We start from the raw sequence: 24,035 nt of genomic DNA, 5'->3' as shown, positions 1-24,035 counted from the left end.
CCATTTTTTAACTTTTACTTGAATAATCTAAACCAAGAGAACAATTTTCAAAATTTCAACTTACGCCGTAATGGTTTTTTTTATTTGAAAGATGAGACTGGACAACATAATTTTCAACATATGTTTAGGGATTTCTCTGCATCAGGTTTATTTAGGACCATTTTGGAATTTCGGTGATTTGTTCATTTATATTCCTCATATATGTTTTGCACATTTAGACGATGTGTAGCCAACTACTTAAAGACGACCGGCCTTAAACTCATAAATATTAAAGTACTACCCCAAATCATTTATTAAAATGTATTAAAAACTACAATAATTACCGGAGATCACATTAAGTCTGAATTGTACTGTATGTACATATATTGATATCGTAAAGGATCTTTAATCAAGATTACCATAATCGTGATCCTGTAAGGTACACACAAGTTTTAAACCAGAAACCTTCCCTTATTTTTGAGGCACTTAAAAATCTGCAATACAGTTTTAGAAATTACCACCTTTTTCAATGTGAAGGTCAATTTGATTTTCCGTATGGAACACCCAGTATGATAATGCCGAAGGAAAACGTTTGCATATTTAAAAGTTATTGTTTACGTTTCGCTTGAAATATTTATTTTTTATAATGGAGACACGAGAAATTTTGTATTCACAAATTTTAAAGTTGTCGGTCACATATATCAAAATTGAGAGTTTTTGTAATTACCAAAAAATTTCTGCCACATTTTTTTGTATTTTCTATAACCCTAAAGGTCCACCCATAATTATAGAAGTATTACAATTTAACCATATTAAATTGATATGTTTGCAAACACAATTTCGAATTAATTGCAACTTAATCACTTCCTTCTTTTCCCAAAGAAATTTACACAAAAACATTCTTTTCTTGTTTGGTTTCAAGATTATGGAGTTGGAATGTTGAATTTGTTACAAATATAGTAAAACGCCAATTTAGTGTTGTGAAAACTAAACATCTAAACTAATATCACGTCATCAGCCTGACATATAGAGATGATGGACACATGTGAAATCTACCCGTCTTCCAACTGAGCTGGAAGGGATGTTTAAAATTCGATAACCCATAAAAATACCACATTATTTCCGGTGCTTTATGGTGGCTAATCTTGATTTGTGGTTTGCAAAAGTACGTTATGGACATCCAGTAAATAGTTGCTTGAGTTGAAAGTCCTTTACGTAGACTTCCAAACACATCCTCAGGAGGAATGAAGAAGATTTTGGAGTCTGAGGGAGGAGATCATGATAAGCAAAGATAATGCAAGCATTTCCTGAACATTTTATCATTACTAAGGTCATTCTAAATGTCAAATGTTTGTAATGCCTACCTGGTAGTGTAATTTAGGAGCTTTTCCTAATCAAAGTTGTGCGTTTAACATGAAGCGAAAATTTCCTAGAAGTGGTGTCCTGGAAAACCACTTTCCTCGCCATTACTTTAGTCACGTGACTCGATTGTTGCACTCTACACACGACAGGTAGTGAGAACCAAACAGGAAACAAGATATACTTGGCAGTGGTAGTGGTGCACACGATATTATTATAACTAGCTCTGCCACCATTCACATCAATTATATAATCAAGCTTTCTAAAATTTTAAAGATTTTCTTCTAATATACAATCTGGATGAGCAATTCACTCAAAATTTCCAGTGTAACACTTTATTTGTATAAAGAGCACAGATAAATTTTAAACCAGGGTATAGTTTGTTTGTAAACACTAAGAAAGAATAGTATTACTTTTGACTGTGCTACGCATTCCTACCAAATGAAGTTCAACTGGCTGAATCTTTCATTAAGTGGTAACAAGCTGGGTGGCGTCTGTTAGCCGTACAATAATTTTGACAAACCATAAGTGAAATGTTTTTACAGTACACAACCAAAGAATTAATGACGTATAAAAGCTGTTTAAAATAAACATGCACTACATTGTACACATAATATAAACTACACATTTAATTTGACATCGATCAAATACTGTAGTTATAGTATAATTCAGGACACAGTACACAATGATAAGCCAACAATTAATTGTTTGTTGGAAATCACATAAATAGAACTAAATTAGACAAACATTCATAATTTTTTTAACATTACAAGTCACAATAGTTATAAAGACAGATTTACAATCATAACAACTAGATGAACCAAAATGTATCAAATCATTTTCTGGTAAGTTAATTGAACGTTGTGAAATCCTCAATTAACATTGCTTTAGTACTTCTGTGTCATTAATTGACAAAGACATAAAAAGTTACAAAAAAGAAATGATAATTTTTAATTAGGAATGGTCTTCTCGACGTTTTAAACCCCCGGTCACTTTTGGAAATAGAAAAGTAAAAAACACATTAAAACTTTTCAACCTTTCCTGACAACTTTAAATTTAGCCAAGTAATCTTTAACGCCGTCAACAGGATGGAGAAGTTTGCACTGTCTTTCTTCTGCCAGCTGCTTCAGATGATCGGCAAAGTCTTGTTTCTCCTTGTTGGTGGAGGTGGTAAGAAATTTCCGAGTTTCTGCCAGGAGAATCGCACCGTCCTTAGCCATCGTCATCACCTGAAACATCCCAGTTCTGGAAGTTATTAGCACATGCACTCTCGTTTCAGACTAAGATGACATTCACGAAGAAGAGGAAATACGATGATTTGACGATCTTTGACTGTGAAATTAGGTGTCATCGGATTTTCTTCCAGAAAAAACTGGATAGAGCTTACCTCCGGACTTAACCTTTGGGTCAAGTTCTGGGAGACCATCACCAGGTCGAAGAAGTTCTTCAAGTTCGGTTTGCGGGGGAGGTCCAGCAGCGCTGAGGTCGGAAGAAACACGACCTTCGTCCCCTCCACCGGAAGACAAGTGTAGTCGTCTCTCCTCCTGAAGTCTTCTTGTTTCTCTGCATCCTGGAGGAATACTTGGGTTATACTTTTTCTGCACAGCGTTGCTGTAGAGCTTCTGCACAGAGCTAATCAGAGTTACTAACCTCTTCGACGTCCTCCTCACGTTCGGGGATCTCCTGTACCGCGGACAACTCAGTGATGACTGTCCCTAGCTCCTTGTCCGAAGACGTCGTCTGCTTGAACTCCGTCTGCGTAGCGAGCTCGTGGAACATTCGCCTCAAATTTGCCTCCACTATATCTGTTGATCTAGGGGTAAAAGGAGAACATCAATCTCGCAATCTTATATCCGTAGAATTCTACAACGCATTACAATTGTTGTCTGTAGTCAATTGTCTATAATCTACAAATCAGGGGTACGCCACACCATTTGTCGGGTAACAGACTCCGCTGGGGTTGTGTGCATAATTTCAATAATATTGGCACATTGTGTCAAGAATATTAGTACCTGTGGACGTTGACGCCGTTTCTTGCCACCAGCATGTCCTTGTCCTCACTGTCCGTGCCGAAGCCCAAGTAGGGCGGTGACACGATGTCCCCCAGGTACCCGTGGTTCAGCAGACGATGTCCCAACTTCACTATGCCAGATGCGAGTGTCGGGTTGGGCTCACTGACCTCAGTCTCCAGCCACGTGAAAGCCACCCCTGTCGCCCGCCAGTGTTTGTACTCCCTGTAAACAATCAACGACATCAGTATCGTTCAAATATCAAATTAACGTTAGATCATCACTCAACATATTGTAATACCTTTACCCTACTGTCGAAAATCTGGATGTCAGAAAAACTTTGGCTGTCACTGTCAACTTTTGTGATTGATTATCCAGATACTTAGACATGTCCATGGCGTGCAAAATCAATCAGACAGGACTCCTTCACGACCTGATTGTCAATAATCCATAATCCATCGCCTCTTTTGCAGACCACATCCAGTGTACGGCTTTCCCCAACAGTGTCTAAATACAGTTCAGCCAACATCGGATAAGGCCTTCGCTAAAGAGTCCATTGTTAATTTTAGGACCCTAGCTATCACAATTGGCTGTTTATTGGGTGTATCCACCAGTGTTGGATGGGGTACACAATGACGTTTCAGCTTACTAAGAAGACATGAAGGAATTACCAACGACACAGGGATGATAGGACCCTAGCTATCACAATTGGTTGTTTATTGGGTGTATCCACCAGTGTTGGATGGGATTCACAATGACGTTTCAGCTTACTAAGAAGACATGAAGGAATTACCAACGACACAGGGATGATAGGACCCTAGCTATCACAATTGGTTGTTTATTGGGTGTATCCACCAGTGTTGGATGGGGTACACAATGTCGTTTCAGCTTACTAAGAAGACATGAAGGAATTACCAACGACACAGGGATGATAGGACCCTAGCTATCACAATTGGTTGTTTATTGGGTGTATCCACCAGTGTTGGATGGGATTCACAATGACGTTTTCAGCTTACTAAGAAGACATGAAGGAATTACCAACGACACAGGGATGATAGGACCCTAGCTATCACAATTGGTTGTTTATTGGGTGTATCCACCAGTGTTGGATGGGGTACACAATGACGTTTCAGCTTACTAAGAAGACATGAAGGAATTACCAACGACACAGGGATGATAGGACCCTAGCTATCACAATTGGTTGTTTATTGGGTGTATCCACCAGTGTTGGATGGGATTCACAATGACGTTTCAGCTTACTAAGAAGACATGAAGGAATTACCAACGACACAGGGATGATAGGACCCTAGCTATCTCACAATTGGTTGTTTATTGGGTGTATCCACCAGTGTTGGATGGGATTCACAATGACGTTTCAGCTTACTAAGAAGACATGAAGGAATTACCAAACGACACAGGGATGATAGGACCCTAGCTATCACAATTGGTTGTTTATTGGGTGTATCCACCAGTGTTGGATGGGATTCACAATGACGTTTCAGCTTACTAAGAAGACATGAAGGAATTACCAACGACACAGGGATGATAGGACCCTAGCTATCACAATTGGTTGTTTATTGGGTGTATCCACCAGTGTTGGATGGGATTCACAATGACGTTTCAGCTTACTAAGAAGACATGAAGGAATTACCAACGACACAGGGATGATTAGGACCCTAGCTATCACAATTGGTTGTTTATTGGGTGTATCCACCAGGTGTTGGATGGGATTCACAATGACGTTTCAGCTTACTAAGAAGACATGAAGGAATTACCAACGACACAGGGATGATAGGACCCTAGCTATCACAATTGGTTGTTTATTGGGTGTATCCACCAGTGTTGGATGGGATTCACAATGACGTTTCAGCTTACTAAGAAGACATGAAAGGAATTACCAACGACACAGGGATGATAGGACCCTAGCTATCACAATTGGTTGTTTATTGGGTGTGTATCCACCAGTGTTGGATGGGATTCACAATGACGTTTCAGCTTACTAAGAAGACATGAAGGAATTTACCAACGACACAGGGATGATAGGACCCTAGCTATCACAATTGGTTGTTTATTGGGTGTATCCACCAGTGTTGGATGGGGTACACAATGACGTTTCAGCTTACTAAGAAGACATGAAGGAATTACCAACGACACAGGGATGATAGGACCCTAGCTATCACAATTGGTTGTTTATTGGGGTGTATCCACCAGTGTTGGATGGGTAATTCACAATGACGTTTCAGCTTACTAAGAAGACATGAAGGAATTACCAACGACACAGGGATGATAGGACCCTAGCTATCACAATTGGTTGTTTATTGGGTGTATCCACCAGTGTTGGATGGGGTACACAATGACGTTTCAGCTTACTAAGAAGACATGAAGGAATTACCAACGACACAGGGATGATAGGATCCTAGCTATCACAATTGGTTGTTTATTGGGTGTATCCACCAGTGTTGGATGGGGTACACAATGACGTTTCAGCTTACTAAAGAAGACATGAAGGAATTACCAACGACACAGGGATGATAGGACCCTAGCTATCACAATTGGTTGTTTATTGGGTGTATCCACCAGTGTTGGATGGGATTTCACAATGACGTTTCAGCTTACTAAGAAGACATGAAGGAATTACCAACGACACAGGGATGATAGGACCCTAGCTATCACAATTGGTTGTTTATTGGGTGTATCCACCAGTGTTGGATGGGGTACACAATGACGTTTCAGCTTTACTAAGAAGACATGAAGGAATTACCAACGACACAGGGATGATAGGACCCTAGCTATCACAATTGGTTGTTTATTGGGTGTATCCACCAGTGTTGGATGGGATTCACAATGACGTTTCAGCTTACTAAGAAGACATGAAGGAATTACCAACGACACAGGGATGATAGGACCCTAGCTATCACAATTTGGTTGTTTATTGGGTGTATCCACAGTGTTGGATGGGGTACACAATGACGTTTCAGCTTACTAAGAAGACATGAAGGAATTACCAACGACACAGGGATGATAGGACCCTAGCTATCACAATTGGTTGTTTATTGGGTGTATCCACCAGTGTTGGATGGGGATTCACAATGACGTTTCAGCTTACTAAGAAGACATGAAGGAATTACCAACGACACAGGGATGATAGGACCCTAGCTATCACAATTGGTTGTTTATTGGGTGTATCCACCAGTGTTGGACGGGATACACAATGACGTTTCAGCTTACTAAGAAGACATGAAGGAATTACCAACGACACAGGGATGATAGGACGTTGTCACCAACTCTGCACTATGAAGTGGACTAGGGTTGTGATTCTAGAGATGCAGCTCGAACAAAGACAACGCACCAGTTGCTATCTCACCAATGAATGCGTGAGAGGATGATAACTGTAGTTCACTGTATGCCAGTCAGAGCGCGCCACAGTATCGTTCTAATATTCGCTAGCACTTTAGACTTTAACTCCACAGAGTGCAGTACAAGCGCTCATCTATATATAAAAAGTAATGTTTGTCTGTATAAGTATGTATATGTATTTTTCCACGGAGAAGGTATGCTATGCTCATTGATGTAACTCGCTACCAGGCGGCGCTGCAAAAGATCAAAGTTATCAATGCGCCTGCACACTATAAACTGCAATTACGAATCTATTACGTATATTAAATAACCAAACACTATTTGAAGGCGCTAAGTTATGATGTATATTAATTTTGTCTTAAAGAGAAATTTCTGTTTGAACTTAAAGTTTGAGTGTTAGACGACATTATAATAAAGTACATGCACGTGTAAAATGGCTATAAACGTAACAATGCTCAACATAACAGAGTTCAATAAATTATAACGATGCGATCTAAGTGCTTAGCAATTACAGATATATGACAATTTGCACAGAACGGGAAATTTGAACAAATCCATAATATAGAATTTTGTGTAGAATGTAAAAGTGATTTTTTTAACTTTTACTGCAAAAACAAAAGTAAAGACATGAGAAGGCAGTTTAAACAGTTTTACACTACAATGATGTGCCTTTTTATTTATGCGATTTAATAATGACCACACTTAGCGACACACTCAATCAATCACTTGTTCTAAATTCACAACCAATCGCTAGCATACTGAAGTTCCAAACGTTTTATTTTGTTAGATGGAAAAAGTAACCTACATAATTCCTTTTTTTAGAAAATTGTTGATTTATTTTTAAAAATGACTGCAAAAATAATAGCATAAATGAACTGTGTAGGCACTTTTTCAGATATATCAAAAAATGACACCCAAATCAATGTAACTTCACTTGAGCTGGTATCATAAATTTGCAAAGACGACAAGTAATTTAATTAAGTATAGACCCCATATGTTTGTGTTTCAAACGTTGGGACAAAATACAAATATTTTTACGATAAATATTAAGTTATTTAATGATTAAATCTTTGTGTGATATTAAATTAGTAAAATAGCTCTGGTCCTTTAATTTAATATTTTCTTATCCCTTATCTGATTTCGAGGAAGAATTAATAAGTGACACCGAAACAGTGATATTTATAAATATTAATTTAGTGATATAAAATAATGTATTGACAATCCGGCAATTCGAAATTTGTCTTCAGCCTCAGATGAGGCTATTCCGTCTTACATTTTCGAAGAGAAAAGTGTATTCTATTCCTTATGAATCTGTTCGTATTCTTCCTTCGATTCATCATCTCTGCCTCTATTCTTCTTTTGTATCTACTTCGATCCAATCCATTATGATCCAGGCTGGTCGCAGCTCTTTACCAAGCAGTGGTTTACTCCAAGAAAGTTTACTACCAGAAGTTTACTTCCTACCAGTTGTAAAAGCAGCACCAAGGACGTAGCCAGTAAGGGGGTCCAAGGGCTCCTGACCCCCCAAATTTTCAATTTTGTTCAATCACTTTTTTAGTAAACGATTATTATTATTTAAATAATTCAGTATTACTGACATGTACTGCTGAATGATCGTTCTCAAAAAATAAAAGGGTCAAGAACCTTTTAAAGAAACAAAATGGGGCCTTACTCTCTTTCCACTACGGGAAAATATGACAGTCGTTATCAGTCGCTCGAGCTGTGCGGTCGCTATCTCTGTCTGTCAAAGGTCAACTGCGGCACGTGTGGTGATCGGCTTGTTCAGACAATCTATATTTATTGAAAAAGTTCATTTTTTACACTAAAATGCCGGTTATCTGCGGTGTGTGCGGTTCCGAATGAAGCAGTGAAAATGAATCGATTAAATGTGTTGGATTGTGCCAAAGTGTTTTCCACCTAACCTGTATTTCTGAAGAAAATCAGGACTCTATTAAAATTCGAAGTGCGAAAAGGGATTGGCAGTGCGCTGTTTGCAGACCTGTCAAGTCTACATCAATAGCAAGTAGTAGGTCTACTCCAGCAACCCCTGTCACCAAAGAATTTCTATTACAAACTTTGGAGGCATTTAAATCTGAAATGTCTGTAGAGTTGAGGCGTAATGCTAAGGAGTTCACCGAGTTTCGTACCTCTCTAGATTTTTTCTCTGAGAAAATTGAAAATTGAGAAAATGAGTAGATGGAGGAGTTAAAGCTAGCCTGTAATAAACAGAAAAAGGAAATGGAAGAAATAAAAGAAGAAAACAGAGTCCTAAAGAAATCCATTGCCACTTTGGAACAAAGATTAAGAAATATGGAGCAGTATTCTAGACAGACCAACATTGAGATTAACGGTGTCCCAGAAACAAACGGAGAGCATATGGAGGAGTTGCTAAAGGATGTTGCGAGCTCAATCGGTCTGGAACTGAAGAAGGAGAGGGTGATCGCAGCTCACAGGGTGCCAACATTCAGCCGAAACAGAACACCGCCGATCATCGTGAAGTTCACGACGAGGCAGGACCAGGATGACTGGCTCCAAGCCTTCAAGGAGGTACGACCAATAATAACGGCGGACAAAATCAATCGGCACTTCTAGAAGGACAAGATCTTCATAAACGAGCACCTGTCACCTGAAAATAAATAATAGGCAGAGTCAAGGAGGCAGCACGGTCCAAGGGTTACAAGTATGTGTGGAGCAGCGAGGGAAAGATTTTCGTGAGGAGGGAAAATGGAAGTGCATCAGGATCGATTTTTCGGACGACTTGGGGAAGCTGTAAACCAAGCGAAAGCAGTGAAGCAAGTGAAGTAATATGTGAGTCAAATAATACTGAATAAATATTACGAAAATAATAGTTAGATAACTACTTAGAATATGTTTGTTTGTTTTACTTATTATTATTATTATTTATTAGCCTAGAATGCTAGTTTACTTTATTCAAGCATGCGCTAATTTATTTTTGTTGTTTTGTTTTTTTCTTACACTGAATTATGGTAGACAAATGTGTAATTCTAAATAGTATAAATGATAGTTTTTTTTCTCTTCCAACTCCAACAGTTTAAATATATTTCACATATAAGGAAAACTTTTGACACTTTCATGGCCAATGTACATACGTTAAATAATTCGATAGATATTATTGTTATGACTGAAATATGGATTTATAAAGAGGAAGTATCACATTATAAAATTACTGGTTTTAAATCATTTTACAAAACAAACGAGCAGTATAGAGCAGGAGGCGTAATTTATTGTATACATTAAAGAAGATATTTTAGTTCGAGAGAGGGGGTTAACCATTGAATCAGCTGATAGCCTATGTTAGTTTTAGAAATTAAAAGTCAGATTAAATTTTGTAGACCTGGAGTGGTGAGGGCAAAAATGAGAAGTCCATGGATAAATGAACGAATAATAAAGAAAATTAAAATAAGAAATAAACTGGCAATCAAGAACAAAAGTAGGCCGTATGACACACATTAAAAAAAAGTATTACACGCGCTTTAAAAAAAAACTAGACAATGAAATTGTGGAAATAAAGAATAATTATTATAGGCGCTTATTCGAATTGCAAGAGGGAAATATTGTTGGCCAGTGGAAGTTAATAAATAGTTTTACAGATAAGAAGGATCAACAAGGATAGCCCAGATAAGAAATGAACAGGGTAACACAGTATCTGATCCGATAACAATGGCGCAGATGTTCAATGAATACTTCGTATATGCACCGGGCAAAGTCGAGTCAGGCCTACCTGGGGGCAATGGTCTTGATACTTCTGGTTTTTACAATTGCCACAATTCTTTATTCTTAAAGCCAGTTTTTAGCGAAGAGGTGTTAAAAATAATTAATAATTTAAAAAATAAAAAGTCAACTGGATGCGATTTTCTTTCTGTACAACTTATAAAGTGTTGGATTCGTTATAGCAGAGGTTATAGAAGCATTAATAAATTTGAGTTTTAGCAGTGGTGTTTTCCCAAGTAAACTGAAAGAGTCAATTGTTGTGCCCATTCATAAGAAAGGCTCGAAAGACTTAATTCAACATTACAGACCGATTGCTCTTCTATCTGTTATATCCAAGATTATAGAGAAATGCATGAGACAGGTTGATTGATTTTTTTTAAACAATAAACAGTTCTTTAGTCCTAATCAGTATGGTTTTATCAAAGGGAAAAACACAGAAGGAGCTATATTAACATTTGTAGAACAAATTTACATTAGTTTTAATATCAACTATAAAGCAGCTGAAGTTTTTATTGATTTTTGTAAGGCATTTGACCTGGTCAACCATAAGATTTTATTTAAAAAATTGGAACTCTTAGGAGTAAGAGGTAACAATTTAAGCTGGTTTGCAGGCTACCTTGAAAATCGAGAACAGATAGTTAAAATATCAAATGCATTCAGTGACGCGAAGGTTGTTCATATAGGAGTCCCCCAAGGCTCGGTTCTTGGTCCAACGTTATTTCTAATTTTCATAAATGACTTGCTGAGATTACCATTGAATGGAAAAATCATAGGGTTTGCTGATGATATTGCGATTAGATATTCTGAAAAACAATGGGAAAACATCTGGAATCATATTAGAGAAGATTTGATAAAAGTCAGGAAATGGTGTGAAAACAACAGAATGGTCTTGAAAGCCTCTAAGACTAAGTTTATAAATTTTGACTTAAAAGGATACCAATTCAATAATGTGCTAAAATTTCATACATTAGATTGTCAAGCTATTTCAAACTGCAATTGTGAAATTATCGATCAAGTTGAACAAATTAAATATTTAGGAATAAATATTGATGAAAAACTGAGCTGGAAACCGCATATAAACAGCATTCAAGTAGGTTTAAGAAGAAATATCAGAAGTTTTTATTTTTTAAGAAAATTTATTGATGATAAATTAATGAGAACATTTTATTTTGCACTAATTCATTCTAAATTGAATTATGGTATAGAAAATTGGGGAGCTGCTGACAATATAACCATGCAACCGTTGAATGTAACACAAAACCACTTCGTAAGAATAATTACAAAAAGGAAAAGATATGAATCTGCATTACCTATTTATAAATATCTAAGAATATTACCACTAAAATATTTATTTTTATTCAAAGTATTAAACATTTTCTATGAGAAAAGGGGAAACAGGAACTACAGAGTTTACCAAAAAACAAGAGGTAACAACTGCGGCTGTTCATGAGACCGAAGGTAAATAAGTCAATTTCCAAAAATCGTTTTTCTTTTTTGGGTCAAATTTTTTTAAATCTTTGGCCTTTTCAAATAAAAATTTATAAAAATAGAAACAAATTTGAGAATAAATTGAAAAGTTGGCTTTTAAATTTTATTAATATTGATAACTTTTTTCAAATTTTAGTTTAGGAATTTGTACAGTTTTATATTAAAAGATTTTAATTTGTAAATTTATAACTAAAAGATGTTATGTTTAAAATAAATGTTAACTGTGGGGTGTGCAGACTGCAGATTAACCGCACGATGTACTTGTAAGATTTGACTGGCATTATACAATTAAGTACAACTTTCAGTTGAGCTAGCCACGCTTACTGGATACTGTGGCTAGTAATTCCTACCAGTACTGATGTCAATTTTTGTTAATTATATTATCTGGAATAAAGTATATTCTATTCTAATATCAGTTGTCTGGACCCCCAAAATGGTTTCCTGGCTACGTTCTTGAGCAGCACCTTGGTCTATTTAAAAACATCTAAATTTGTCGCCTCAATATTGCCCTTAAACTAAAGTTTGTATCGCCAGGGTGTATGGTAATACTGCTGCTCAACTTTAACTTTGAGTTACAGTTTCAACAACTTTGGCCGACTCGCTTTTGAGCTATCCCGATGTTTCGTTTGGCGGAACTTTTATAACCCTCCAACGATACAATTCTTACTCGTACCTAAAAGATTTATTATAAATACACTAAAAATAATTTGCGCAAAAAAAAACCGAATAAATTTTTCTTAGATCAATCCGTTAAAAGTGTAAAACTTTAAACCGTCCTCAGTAAAATTTAAATTTTTATTTATTGGCTGAGCGTTAGCGAAGTCTATCACTCGTGGGGTTGAAAAAGATAATGTCTGTCTGTCTGACAGCGTAGTATCTAAAAAACGAAGTGATATATATATATATATATATATATATATATATATATATATATATATATATATATATATATATATATATGTATGCTTGAAATGTTGCATGAAGCATTATTTGTGTTAGCAACTCTGAGTTCGATGTAGGTGCACAGAATTTGACTAAACGTTATTAAATAAATTTAAATTGGCCTTATGAGTAGTATAATAAATAAATTTACAAACAAGCATGCGAGATTTTAACATATGACATATCACCACATGTAAATTATTCATACAGTAAAAATTAAATGTCTTGGAGCGAAAGTCAACTTTAAAAGTTGGTGACAAGATTTTATGTCAACGCATTCTCACATTTTTTCATTTAATTTATTTAAAAAATTTCTTTTCTATTAAAACCTACTCAATTCCATCAAGAATACAAAGCAGAAAAAGCATTCTCACATCCCATACCTTACCAGGAACTGTTATTATTTAAATGAAACTTAACGTAATGGACGAAAATGTGAATTTACCATGTGGCAAGATCTTCTAATTTTAATTTTCACCTAAAACTGTATTTCAACATACACAGGTATAAGTTCTATGATAGCGCATGTCCAACCATGGCACTTGGCTGAGCGACATTGAAGCGTATCACTCAGTGGTTTGTCACAATCGTCTTTTGTCTGCCAGGAGGATGTAAAAATTTCTTTTCTGTATGATTTATGTCTCTCTGTTAAACGCATACAGAATGAAATAAGCTTTATGCTTCAAATTTTGCATGCAGCCTTAGCGAAGTCTGTTACGTTATCCGGGATGTGGCGTACCCCTACCTTGTATTATAAATATTATGACTGTATTAATCATCGCTTTATGAGAAATGGGGCAGTAAATGTGTTATGATGGTTTTAGAAAAATAAAACAATATTGGCTTATTATTAAAACATATTTTTTCTGAACACTTAAAAGAATGTTTTGTAAAAATGGTGAAAAGGTATGCTATGCCCATTGATGTAGCTCCTTGCCACTAGGCGGCGCTGTAAAAGATAAAATTTTACAAGCGCCTGCACACTATAAACTGCAATTACGAGACAGTTACGTATACAAATAGCTAAACACTATTTGAAGGCGCTCAGTTATTATGTGTATTTGTCTTTAAGATAAATTTCTAGTTGAACTTAAAGCGTAGTGTTAGACCACTTAATATGAATTACATGTACGTGTGCAATGACTATAAACATACACAGATTTTATTGATCGTGGCAACAAGGCAAACTCTACATCGGCGTTGGAAATATAATTAATTCACTTGAACCAGAACTGCACACACACGAGCAAAGCTTACGAAAAGCGTGCGAGCCGCGGGAAACAGGTAGCTGTTTATTTTTGTTATACTCAATGTTATATACCCGTTCAAGTTATGTTGATTAAACATGGTATGTTGTTTAGAGCGAATTAATTAATCTAACAGACTACATAAGTGACAATGGCATCAAATTTCCTCTAAAGGGTGTTTTTGAATCTATACCAAAGGGAATGTTTATTGGGGGTTAAAATTAGACTTTTCCTTCCAGCGAACAAATATCCGCAAATGTTTACTTTCGAAACTGCAGTCACAAAGTTAAAAATAGTTTTTTTTACTATTTCCAAAGAAATTACAGGGTAGCGCATATGTCAGTTTCCCCATAAATTGGGATATTTTGTTTCGATAGGACGGTAACAATGTTAAGTTGGCAGCAACACGGATTACGTTCATTGTTGTCTGTTCCAGTAACTAGTGTAGAGTGACGCTCTCTGCATCTGTTATTTGTTTGTATGTGTTTTAAAATGTTTACAACCCAACAACGAGTTTACATCCTTCAGTTGTGGTGGAAGCATAATAAAAATAGTAATTGAAGAATTTATTGTAAAATATCCAGGTGTCACGATACCCACGCGACAGTATATGCGGAAGTTATATAAGAAATTTGAAAACAAAGGAAGTGTTTTAAATGCCCCGAAGTATAGTCGTCACGATCAATTTGCAACAAAAAAGGCCTGCAGACAGTCGATCAAGCTTTTATAGCCAGCCCCGGTAAATCGACTCGAGAGGATCTGCTGAAGTGGAAATATCAAGAAGAAGCGTGCAAAGAATGTTATAGCAATTAAAATTTAAACCATACCGTCCATATTACTCCAAGCGCTTCACGAGGATGATTCTGATAGGCGATTGGATTTATGTGAGACAGTAATTATCCGCTCAGAGGCTGATCCAAATTTCTTGCGATCAATTTTGTGGTGTGATGAGGCATGTTTCAAACTAAATGGACGCGTTAATCGGCATAACTGCGTGTACTGGTCGGACGTAAATCCTCATAACCCAAGCAGAACTTAATGTATCTGGTGTTATGGTATGGGGAGGTATTTCGAGTACTGCACTGATTGGTCCTTATTTTCTTCAAGGAAATGTTAACTCAGAAAGTTACTTACGGTTGCTGCAAGAAGTAGTAGTTCCCGAGCTCAGAAACAACCCTCTTTTCAATATTCATTCGCTCATCTGGCAACAAGATGGTGCCCCAACACATTTCGGTCTCCGAGTTCGAGATTTTTTTAATAACACATTTAATGATTGGATTAGTCGCCGTGGTACAATCGATTGGCCTGCGCGCTCGCCAGACCTGACCCCATGTGATTTTTCACTGTGGGGTATTATAAATAAGACTGTGTATGCTTCAAAATCGCAAATTCTTGACGAACTCAGAAACCTAATTAGAAATGCATTTAAACTGCGATAAACCTTTATTGCTAAAAATGTGTGACTCTGTTCTCAGCCGTTGTATGAACTGTATACAATATCAATGTGGGCATTTCTAACAACTGCTATAACATTGTATGATAACATGTAAGAAATTTCATATACCGGTAATGAATGTGTTTTCTGGCCTGAAAGTGTTTTTGTTTTAATTAACCTATAACGCCTTTAAATTTCTCTTCTGGAGAAACTGACTTATGCGCCACCCGATTATTTAGGCGTTACGAAATGTGATATCTGAGTAAAACTTTATGAGTTTTATGAACTAGAATTTTTGGATTATTTTTGGTGATTATAATTTACGTTGAGATCAGAAGATTTATGTTGTAATGGAAAATATGCTTTTTATATTGTATTATTCACTACATGAGGGAAAATAACCACGTGGCTCTGAACCGTTTTCTTGCTGCAACACACGGTTATTGAAGAAATTGAGTTTGAAGCTGAAAGCTCTCTCTCTTGGTGGAGTAATGGCCTGGTTAAGTGGAAGGGGGTGAATTAGGGGGTTTTGGACTGTACCTTGCTGCTGGGACAATCGTATTTTCGGATTGTAAAACAATAAGTATAAGAATGAATACAGTTATTGCTCAAGTAGAGCAAATAGTAACCAAAGAAGAGATTTGGTTTCATTTTAGTAACTATTTTAGGCCAATATTGGAGCCCCTGTAGTTTTGTACAGGATTTATATAAACTGAAATAAAAAGCACACATCGAGACATTTCACTTGGATTAGACACACCCTGTACATATCGCCGTAGATTTAGTAGCTTTTTACATTCAGGCAACTATTTAACTAAACTAAACAAAACAAACATCGCATTAAAACGAACATGGCAGGAGTGTGCTGCACAATAGGTTAAATGCGGTAAAATGTCAATCTTTTAAAAGAAAAATTTTTATTCATTAATGCAGAGATTTTGTAATAAATAATTTTTTGTAAACTTTTTAAATAGTAACATTTCTTTACTTCCCTCTTTACTTCTCTCTGTTCTTTATTTTTGTATGTATTATTACCTGCCCCACCTGACGAAGAGGATGGATTCCAATCCTCGAAACGTTGTGTTATACCTTTTATAACCTGTAAAGATGACAAATGTCCGAAATCCTGTTATCTTTTCAACAATTCTTGGTCCAAAATCATCTTCCGTCCCGCAATTTTGACGTCTGAAGAACAGTAATTAATAACATGTAATAAGTGACTTCCCAAAATGACATACGAAATGTGATAATATAACTTTTAAACATTCCATTTCCAGTATATGACTAGAAATGGCACTGTTTTAATCGTAATACTCCAACTGCACAAAATTTCAACTATTTAATGTATTTTGAAGATGAAAACTATAGGTTAGTATAAACTGCTAATTAGTAAGAAACGTTTGATTCTTAAGCTTTCAAAAATTGACCCTTTGAGCTCCATCTTTACTTTGAGAATTTTCTTAATTAAATATACCGAAAATAAAAAAATAGAAAATGTACTGATTATCTAACTACAAATTTGGTGTCCATAAATTGATTATCCGCAAATTGTCCTTTTCAAAATTTAAATAGAACTTACTGTATGTACAATCATTTCGCTATTATTAACAAAAATCATTTCGGCTTCAAAACATACAATTTTACGATTACCTAATTTTCAAATCGGTTTTCAAATTTAAAATCTGTTGAAAAATAAAAAAAAGTGAACTCATTTCGGGCAAATTTCTTCATGAAAATTTCAAGCCTATAAATCAGTTTGTTCTCGAGATTTCTTGCGGATATAGAGACAGACCGAAATTACATTTTTCAACCCCTGGAGTTATAAGAGTCGCTAACGCTCAGCCAAAATGTTCAACTCTTAATATTTTTGTCCAAATAATCCAAAGAGGGGTTGATTTTAACAATAATACAACCACTCTCCATGTACAGTGATCGTTATACACACCATGGACGTAGCCAGCGAGGGGATCTAAGGGGTCAGGACCCTCCCAAAATTTTCTATTTTTTTAATTACATTTTTTAGTAAACTATTATTGTTATTTAAATAATCAGTATTACTGTTACTGACATGTACTGCTGAAAGATCGTTCTCAACAAAGAAACGTGTCAAGAACTTATTAAAGAACAAAATGGAGCCTTACTCTGTCCTCTACAGGAAAATATCAGTTGTCTAGACCCCCTCCCCCAAATTTTTTCCTCACTTCGTTCTTGGTCCACACTATGGATTAAAGTATTAAATAAATGATTTTACGAAGATTACAACTACAAATTTAAATTATATTAGTCGATTAAGTTATCGTGTAAAGCCTAGGCAAATTAGCGATTAAACGGTGTTGAAAATTTGTAAATTTATACCTTAAAGGGTCCTAATAAACATAAAAAGTCCCGAAGGAGGGGGTCAGCTAAGGGGTAAGGGGGATACCTTTAGTTTAGATTTACGGTTTTTCGCAGTTATCTAAAAAAACTATAAGGTTTAGTGCAAAAACTATTTAGTATTAATTGAAAGTGAATACAATTTCGTACAAAAATATTCTAAGCATATTTGTCGTAGAATTAATTTATTCACGATAAATGGGTAACTGCCTGTCTGAAAAGTATTTAACTTTCAAAACCAACTTATAGTGTAATAGATAAAAAAAATAAGCAAGAAGTCGTTTCTAGCATTTAAGATCATTTCTAGCTTTTGTGTTGGCTTATACGGTATTTTGATTAAATACTGTCCATTAAATTATACATTTTAAAAACACAAATCAATGTTCGAAAGTAATCCTCAACATAGGCTGCATGGTAAATTTACGAAACTATGCAAGATAATATACACTTTGTTAATTGGCCTACGGTATTAATCTAAATAAAATTGAACATTTATGTAAGTAATTAATGGGTGCTTTACAAATTGCACACAATATTCATTGTATGAAGTTACCGAGTTAATTGCCTGAACTTTAGCGAAGCATACCATTCCGGTGGCTGGAAAATTGTATTTAACTGTCTGTCCGCACGATACGTCGAATTGACCTACAGACTTGAAATGTTTTATATATATATATATATATATATATATATATATATATATATATATATATATATATATATATATATATATAATAACACGCAAAAGCCTCTCTAACGAAGAAATGCTAAATAACACTCTGATTTCCCCTGATACCGGCAGCAACAGCAAAGCCTCTAATAAAAGACTCAAAACCAAAACTAAGAAGCCACTTGAAAAGAGAAGTCGCAGACAATATGAGGACAGTGGTACCGATACGGATGATGATATTTCAAGTAAAATGGAATTAAATTTCAGTAACAGTTCAGATGAAGACTGGGAATCATTCCGTAAAAACAACTTCAATTGATGGATGAAGAAAACGAAACCAAACAAACCAACCATTTAACCAATAAGAAAGGAAGTGGACACCTTTGTGGTCGTGATTTATCAAGATGAATATTATCCTGGTATTATTGACAGTTTTAATGAAGAAGGTGCAGTAGTGAGTGCTATGTTTAAGACGCCAAAAGGGGATTGGAAATGGCCAGAAAAAAGGACTCAATCACTTACTCTTGGGAAGAGATTGTTGGTAGTATAAATCCTCCAAACAAAATAAACAACAGGGGCATGTTCAGCGTCCCCGAGCTTATATCTGATGTCAACTAACTTTTGAAGTTGATAGACTTAACTAATACCATTTTTTTTTATTTAATAACACGTTTTTATACTCTTTTCATGAGGTTTAATATAGACATCTGTACCTATACGATGTTTTATTTTCACAAATATTCCTAAAATGTATTTATTAAAACTCTTGTTAGTGTCAGCCACTTCATACTCAAATCAAGGGTGTTTCTTTGCCCTAGTTTATTTTTTACTATGAGAAACCATTAACTTTTCTAAGTAGGGCTAAGTTACCCGAACCCCTGGGTAACTTTACCCCACTTCTCAAAAAACTAAAAAAAAAAAAATAGAAAAGCATGGTAAACTGGTCATTTAAGTACTCAAACATATAATAACATATAAAACATATAATAACACGTTTTATATATATATATATATATATATATATATATATATATATATATATACTAGCTGTTTCCCGCGGCTTCGCACGCTTTTCGTAAGTTTTGCCCGCGTATGAGCATTTCTGGTTGAAGTAAATTATATTTCCAACCCCGATGTATATTTTACCTTGATGTCACGATCAAGAAAATATGTCAAAAATGTATTGTACATGCATAATGTATTTTATTACAAAGTGGTCTACCACTCAACCTTTAAGTTCAACCAAAAATTTAGTTTAGACAATTATACATCATAACTTAGCGCCTTCAAATAGTGTTTCACTGTTTAATATACGTATCTATCTCGTAATTGCAGGTTATAATGTGCAGGCGCTTTGAAAACTTTTCTTCATTTTATTCGTTTATATTCACGACATAAGCGAATAATTCAGATAATAACTATCCTATCTTCTAAGTTAGACTAAATTACGGATACATGTGAAATTTGATTGAAATTGGTTCAGTCGTTTTGGAGTTTATTGGCAACATACATCGTGACTCAAGATTTTTATATATATATATATATATATATATATATATTATATATATATATATATATATTATATATATTATAATATATATTATATTAATATATATATATATATATTATATATATTATGATATATATTATAAAATATTAAGCTTTTCAAGTTGAAGAAACATGTTTTGTTTTCTTTTATACCTATATATATATATATATATATATATATATATATATATATATATATATATACACTGAGTTCAATGATGGTGCATGTCACTCCATTGAATTTGGCTAGCATTGAGGACAAGGGGACAGAAATGACATTTGTCCAGTCTCACGAGTGGTAGGCTTCGCTAAAGCTCAGCCAATAGCCAATTACTTAAACACTAATATAAATTTAATTAATTGAAATACAATCTGAATGTACCATGTGCAAGGTGTCGAGACATATTTATTAAGTAGACTTTAAATATTGCACGAAACTTGATTTCTACAAGAATGAGTTCCATGATGCATCATTTTCATGTCAACTTCTTTTTTATGTATTTCTGTCTATCTATCGGTCCACAGGAGTTACATAAGCTATAAATTTGAAACTTTGCATGCAGCTAAGCCTTTTACGACATGTAGTGTAGCGGACTTCTACCTTTTTTAAGATATGATCGATAGTAAAGATTTTAGAAAAAACTTTGCATTATAAAAATAGAGGTAAGGTTTAGTAGTGTCGAAATTAATGAAATATAGTCATGAATAAATGCGATAGCGAGTACCCTTGAGACTAGTTTGACATTTCAATTCATTTTTGGAATATAAAAATTAAAACATATTACTATGTATTAAGATCTACCCAAAATAAGTCTCCATCCAAGGTTTACTGGTTGGTGCTATAATGACCATCAAAGCAGGTTTTGATGCTTTGATAAAAACAAAACAATTCTATTTAGTCCTTGAATCCACATTTGGTTTGGATATACTTTTCAGCGTACTAACCTCGGGTTGATCCTGGAGCCCTCCGGGATCTCCTTGAGCCTCATGAAATAGTCCCAATCGAAGACACCCTCCTTGGAGTCGTACCTGGTGCCTAGACTTTGCCGGATCCGACCGTCCCAGAGCTTCACCACGTTTTCGAACCTGTTCTTCGCCCAGAACTGGAAGATCGTCTCCATATTATCTCTCTCTTTGTATTTCATCATACCGATGCTGACCAGAGGAAGGCGGAAAGACAGATAGGCCTCGTCCGTCACCATGTGTACCAACTGGTGAGCCTTCTTCACCAAATACTTGCTGGTGTTCGGTCGTGTCAGGGTGTTGCCGTAGATTTCCATCCAGAGGCGAGTTTTCTCGAAAAGTCCCAACTTGTCAGGAGGCTCTAGGGCCGTCAGGATAAGCAGCATAGTCCGCGCGATCATGTCCAACATGACTTCCGCCACGTAAAAGTTTACCTTCTTCTTTGGATGAGTATAATACTTGGCTATTGTTTGTAGTATATGCCGCCCGTCTGAAGAGCCGATTATTAAAACATTCAATTCATCTCTGTCCATCAAATACTTGACGTCACTGACCTCATGTATGATGTCCACCGCGGGACCGTAGCCCCACAACATCGCTGAGCACAAGCGGTTGGAACGGCTGAATCAGGGGCAAGCGACTGGTGGACTGAAGTACGACAACGGAACGAGGAAACAATCGGTTGCTAGGATACGGAACTAACCTATCGCTTGGCGACCGCAGCTGTTGTAAAGGCTGTGTTCTTGTTTACAGCTGAATTGATTAGTTGTCTGTCAAATGCCGCGAGAACTTGATGAGTCTTTCAACAGTGGAAAGGTTAAGATAAAACACGCATAAGTATCTTCAAAATTAGAGTGTCTAAAATGACGTTGATTGTTTCACTTAGTTGTAATGTTTTAACTGTTACTACCCCTTGGCAGTTTCTACAATTATTCTCTTGCAATTACTGTACATAAAAAGAAAAATTATTTGAACTGGACGAAATAAATACGAATAAAATATGACATGATTCTTAATATAAGATTAAATAACTCCACAAACTATTAATATAAGGGCATTCCTTTAACAATTAATTCCTTGCACATAAGTAGACAAAACACGATTGTACTTGCCTCTGCAAAATCATGCAAGTAAATAAACACTGTAATATCGTGTGACAAACATCCGATTTTCAGGTGACATTAGGTAATCCCTGTATTAAAGATCGTAGGACTGAATCCACAAACATAAGTATATAAAAATATGTGCGTAGCACTGTTATGCTGTTACGAGCTATGATCCAAATTTCCAAAACATTAGTGCTTGGCAAAGTTAGTTTAAAAATCGAGTTTAAAATTTAGTTTATTTATTAGCAACATACATTAGATGTAAATCAAATTCCGATAAAAAATAACCTTTAATTCGAGTATATTCTTTTCAATTCAATCTGTTTATCTTACATTACATTTTTCAACATAAGTTTCAAACTCGACCCGTCTAGGAATAAAGAAACGTAATAATATAAACTATTAAAGTGAAGTAATTCATCCCTCAAGGAAAATTATATATTGAGGTTAACTTTATAACAACTCTCCACCCCACAGACAATAAGATGAGTACAAATCTCAGCCTCTAAATCACGTTGTAGGTGCTTTTCAATAATATACAAACACGCTCATGCTTGTGTGTACATTTCTAAAAGCTATCCTTAAAATTTGAGAGAAGAATCTCGATAATTCTTAGATTCAGATGGTTTAAGAGTTTTGTCATTGGATTTTGCAACGAATTCGTCTGGCACAATAATATTCATTTACTTTTCGAATGCAGACGATTGTCTGTTGAAAAGAAGCAACCATTGCCATTTATGGCCCATGACTGATAGAGTTTTCCTTATACTATAAAAAATATATGTGGATATCTAAAGTTTATTGGTATGTGTCTGGTACGCTTTATAACTATTAAATCTAATCGGAACACATGAAGCACATCTGCGGTCATATTGTATAATTGACTCAGTGATAATTGATCGAGCATAGCGAGAATTCACTTGGCCTTCAATATCAGTATAGAAAAGGAAAGTTGACAATTTAAAAATCTTACAAATGTATACAACAATTAATTTTACAAATATTTTTTCTGTAATTTTATTCAAATCAAATCAAATCAAATTACTCTTTATTTTCAAATATGCAATGATTACAATCACATGATTATTATTATGAAAATACCGTCCACATGGGCCGAGGCCTGTGCGTGACGGCGAGCTCTTATTTACAACAATTTTAGTAGAACAGACTTTTTTTAAATCCATACAATAAATAAAATTCAGCTCACACCAATCAGTCCCACAAAATAAAATAAATAAAAGTTACGAAAACAAAAATATCTAAGCAAGCGGTTGAAACATGTTGTACATGCTGACACGACGGCACAGCAACTGAAAGTAGTTATAGTAAATGTAGTTAATAACGGTAAGTGGGAGTGAGGAGAGACTCAGCGTTATCAGAGCCGATCATCCGCAGCCCAGGTAGTAATCAGTCGTTTGAACAGACCAGTTGGTTCGGCCCGCAGGTCCCTTATCACTGGAGGCAGGCGCCTGTACAATGTACTCGCCACGTAGTATGCGTTCGTCAGATTCACAGTCATCTCGATGACAGGAGCCCGCACACCACCCCACCCCCCACAGCGGCCCTGGTAGAGTAGCTGTGAGTAGGTCGACCGAGTACCTCCTCCCTGTGCCTATAGGTGTAGACCATCACATTCCTAATATACAACTGACGGATCGTGAGAATATCTGATTTCTATGAACAACTGATTTGATGAAAAACGTTTAGGTTTATTTAGAGCTGCCTTGAGTATAGATTTCTGAATAACATTTAATGGATCAATGATAGTTTTGAACGCCCCTCCCCACGCTATTATTCCATACTGTAAAATAGACTGAACATATGCAA

The 24,035-nt window shown here is 35.6% G+C and overlaps 1 protein-coding gene across 1 annotated transcript; it reads right to left on the bottom strand.

Moving 5' to 3' along the window:
- Positions 1-1,943: 1,943 nt before the first annotated feature.
- Positions 1,944-22,202, bottom strand: LOC124366269 (dynein axonemal assembly factor 3). Its single transcript, XM_046822675.1, has 5 exons — positions 21,085-22,202; positions 3,351-3,572; positions 2,989-3,151; positions 2,726-2,908; positions 1,944-2,567 (listed from the first exon to the last, which is right to left on the bottom strand). Exons 1-5 carry the CDS (start codon positions 21,696-21,698, stop codon positions 2,370-2,372), a joined length of 1,380 nt encoding a protein of 459 aa, XP_046678631.1. The 5' UTR covers positions 21,699-22,202; the 3' UTR covers positions 1,944-2,369.
- Between the last annotated feature and the right edge of the window lie 1,833 nt (positions 22,203-24,035).

This window comes from Homalodisca vitripennis, chromosome 7 (genome assembly GCF_021130785.1).
Source record: "Homalodisca vitripennis isolate AUS2020 chromosome 7, UT_GWSS_2.1, whole genome shotgun sequence".
NCBI classification, from domain to species: Eukaryota; Metazoa; Arthropoda; class Insecta; order Hemiptera; family Cicadellidae; genus Homalodisca; species Homalodisca vitripennis.
Note: the sequence above shows the minus strand (reverse complement) of the source record. Positions and strands in the feature narration are given on the sequence as shown.

Coding starts and splice junctions, on each gene's coding strand:
- LOC124366269 (XM_046822675.1), bottom strand. CDS start 21,698: ATGTTGTGGGGCTACGGTCCCGCGGTGGACATCATACATGAGGTCAGT. Junction 3,573..21,084: donor GGCTCCAGGATCAACCCGAG/GTTAGTACGCTG, acceptor GATTGTTTACAG/GGAGTACAAACACTGGCGGG. Junction 3,152..3,350: donor AACGGCGTCAACGTCCACAG/GTACTAATATTC, acceptor TTTTACCCCTAG/ATCAACAGATATAGTGGAGG.